Source organism: Gekko japonicus, unplaced genomic scaffold (genome assembly GCF_001447785.1).
Source record: "Gekko japonicus isolate JY-2015 unplaced genomic scaffold, Gekko_japonicus_V1.1 scaffold4700, whole genome shotgun sequence".
Lineage (NCBI taxonomy): Eukaryota > Metazoa > Chordata > Lepidosauria > Squamata > Gekkonidae > Gekko > Gekko japonicus.
Window position 1 is genome coordinate 16,122 of NW_015165977.1, and position 3,304 is coordinate 19,425.

At 50.6% G+C, this 3,304-nt stretch overlaps 1 protein-coding gene across 1 annotated transcript in view; it reads left to right on the forward strand.

Moving 5' to 3' along the window:
• LOC107110676 (C-type lectin domain family 4 member F-like) overlaps positions 1 to 3,304 on the forward strand; it is a gene marked incomplete at its 5' end in the record, with an annotated part of 19,649 nt that overhangs the window by 8,484 nt on the left and 7,861 nt on the right. The window contains 2 exons of the mRNA XM_015411478.1: positions 796 to 882; positions 2,230 to 2,390. Of these exons, the coding sequence (XP_015266964.1) occupies positions 796 to 882; positions 2,230 to 2,390 (248 nt within the window). The remainder of the gene's footprint in view (positions 1 to 795; positions 883 to 2,229; positions 2,391 to 3,304) is intronic.

Genomic DNA, 3,304 nt, shown 5'->3' on the forward strand with positions numbered 1-3,304 from the left:
CCGCCCGCGCGCCGGATCTCCAGAAACGGCAGTTCCCTGCACTTAAAGGAGCCGGCGTTTCCCTTTTAAGCGCAGGAGCCGGCGTTTCCCCTTTAAGAGCGGCCGCGTTTCCCTTTTAAGTGCACGAAGCTGGCATTTCCCTGCAAGCCTGAACTCAAGCGGAGATCGGGCTTGGGAGGAAACACGGGCTTGGGAGGAAACCTTCCCACCCTTTCCTGACATGAAGCATCTTCCCTATGAGGAAAGGTCGGAGCATCTGGGACTTTTCAGTTTAGAAGAGAGATGACTCGGGGAAACATGATAGAGGTTTATAAAATTATGCATGGGGTGGAGAGAGTTAACAAGGAGAACTTTTCCTCCCTCTCCCCAAATACTAGAACTCGAGGGCATCCAATGAAACTGATGGGCAGTAGGTTCAGGATGGACAAAAGGAAACACTACTTTACACAGAGAGTGGTTCCAAAAAACGGGGAGCCCTGGAAAACCGGGGGGGTTGGCAACCCTAGGGAGGGAGGGAGTGCATTCCCCAAAAGAAGACCAGCCGGAGAAAAAGGAGGGAGAGAGGGCGTGGAGCAAGGGGCCGTGTGAATGAGCGGGAGGGGGACGGAAGGCCGCGCCCCGATCATGAGGAGGCGGGCAGGCAAGACGGATATTAAATGGAAAAGAGGAAGAGGAAGAGGAGGAGGGATAAAGGGCTGGGGCGGAAAGGTGAATCAGGGCTCCAGAAGGGAGCGCCAAGGAGAGGAACGGTCCCTTTGTGGGGAGCTTTCTGTCTAATTCTGGGGACACTTTCAGCCATGAAGGTTGCCGACACAGTGGACGACCTGGAGGAAAGGGTTAAAGAGGCTGACGACGACTACACAGCCAAGAAAAAAACATATAGTGAGTATCTCTCTCCTCCCCCTGCCGCAAACATGGTGCCTGAGCCCTCTACAAGACGACCAGAGAGGGCAGCTCCAAGCACTGAGGAGGGTCTGTGTTCAGGAAGCAGATGGCCAGAAGGCCAAACATAACACCCTCATATCCAGGCATGCCCGCTTGCCCATATTTGTGGCACCTGGCATCATCCTTGTCTGCACAGGCTGTTCCTCTGTCACTTTTTGGACTCCCTGGCATTGGAGAGGGCATCCATTCTTTACAACCAGGGTTCTGAAGTCCCCCGGTTTGGTGTAGTGGTCAGGAGCGCGGACTCTAGTCTGGGAGAACCGGGTTTGATTCCCCACTCCTCCACGTGCAGCTGCTGGGTGACCTTGGGTCAGTCACAAGTTCTCTCAGAGCCGTTCTCTCAGGAGCAGTCCTTAAAAGAGTGTTCTCAGCCCCACCTATCTCACGGGGTGTCTGCTGTGGGGAGGGGAAGGGAAAGGAGATTGTAAGCTGCTCTGAGACTCCTTTGGGTAGTGAAGGGCAGGGTATAAATGCAATCTCTTCTTCTTCTTTTACCTCACAGGGTGTCTGTTGTGGGGAGGGGAAGGGAAAGGAGATTGTAAGCCGCTCTGAGACTCCGTTGGGTAGTGAGGGGCGGGGTAGAAATCCAATCTCTTCTTCTTATCAGGTCTGTCTCCAGAACAACCCTTTGAGATAGTTTGGATGAAAGTCTGTGCCCCCCACACACCATGCGGGATACCCAATATGCCAGGGGTGTCAAACATGTGGCCCAGGGGCCGGATCAGACCCCCAGAGGGCTTCCATCAGGCCCACAGTGGAACTGGCCACCTCCTGCTTCCAGTTCTGCTGCTGCTGCTGCATCATAGCTTGCTTCGCCAGATTCTCTTAATCACTCAGCCATTTAATGTTTTCCCCTGGGCCCTAGACTCAGAGCTCTGAGCATGAGATTTCTGTGGCGAATGTCAATAAATCAAAAGTACGTTTGCAGCTTACAGTTACACACCTGAACAGCACACTCAAGATTGCAACAGCACAGACATTTTGATGCAATAATTCAGAGCAAGAGGTGTCACTGATCAGACACTGTTAAATAACCAAAATATTGGAAGAGTGCTAATGTTTTAGGCATGTCTTTATTTTAAGTTAAAAATATCTTTGTGTCTGTGTCCTTTATAAAGTTTATCTCTCCGCTGCCTGGCATTGCATTTTATGACACACCCGGCCCGGCCCAACAAGGTCTCATTTATGTCAGATCCGGCCCTCACAACAAATGAGTCCGACACCCCTGCAAGATGCCAAGCACCATGACCTGACCGTTTTCTTTCCTTGCTTCTGCCCTCTTAGAAAACAGCTTCGAGAAAGCGGCAAAGAGTTCCGTCCCCTGGAAGGTACACGGAGAGAGCCTCTATTACTTTGCCAGAGAACAGAAAACCTGGTATGACGCAGAGAGATTCTGCATTTCCAGAGATTCGCATCTGGCTTCTGTCCTCAACGATGAAGAGCAGGTATGTGGAGTCATTTCCTTCTCTCCCCCCCCCCCACAACATCCCTCAGCAAAGTGCTCTGTTCCGTTTTATAGGCACCTTCCTCTCTTCCAGTACATGCGGTGGCTCAGAGGTTAAGGACGCTGAAGCTGCAGACCAGAAGGTCTGTCGCTTGACAGTTCGAGACCTGAGTGTGCCGCGTGACGGAGTGAGCTCCCGTCTCTGGCCCCGGCTCCTGCCAACCTAGCAGTCCGAAAGCAAGAAATTGCAAGTAGATAAATAAGGGTGGATTGAGATAGTTTGGATGGTAACAATGTCAGCATACAATAAGGTATGGAACAAGATGACAGTCTATGAAGCAATGTGGTGGAGATCATTCTGATCTGGGTGACAGCTAAGTGTATCATATGACCCTGTCACCAGGCAGAGATTGCATCTCTCTTGCATCAGCGTGCATGATGTAAGAAAAAAGCCTGATAAAGGGCCAATATTAAAAACCGAGTTGAAAGACAGTTAAAAACATGTAAGGGCCCAGTGAAAGCCTTGTTAAAAAGCAGGGGTCATTTCGTAGAAAAAGAGGTGCAGGAGCTCATTAGCATAACTCATTAGCACAACTCATTTGCATATGCCACACCCCCTGACATCACCGGAAGTGTGTCAGAAGGCAACACCCACCGCTCAGGCTCCACTGGACTGTTTTGAAGAAAAAAGCCTGATAAAGGGCCAATATTAAAAACCGAGTTGAAAGACAGTTAAAAACATGTAAGGGCCCAGTGAAAGCCTTGTTAAAAAGCAGGGGTCATTTCGTAGAAAAAGAGGTGCAGGAGCTCATTAGCATAACTCATTAGCATAACTTATTTGCATATGCCACACCCCCTGACATCACCGGAAGTGTGTCAGAAGGCAACACCCACCGCTCAGGCTCCACTGGACTG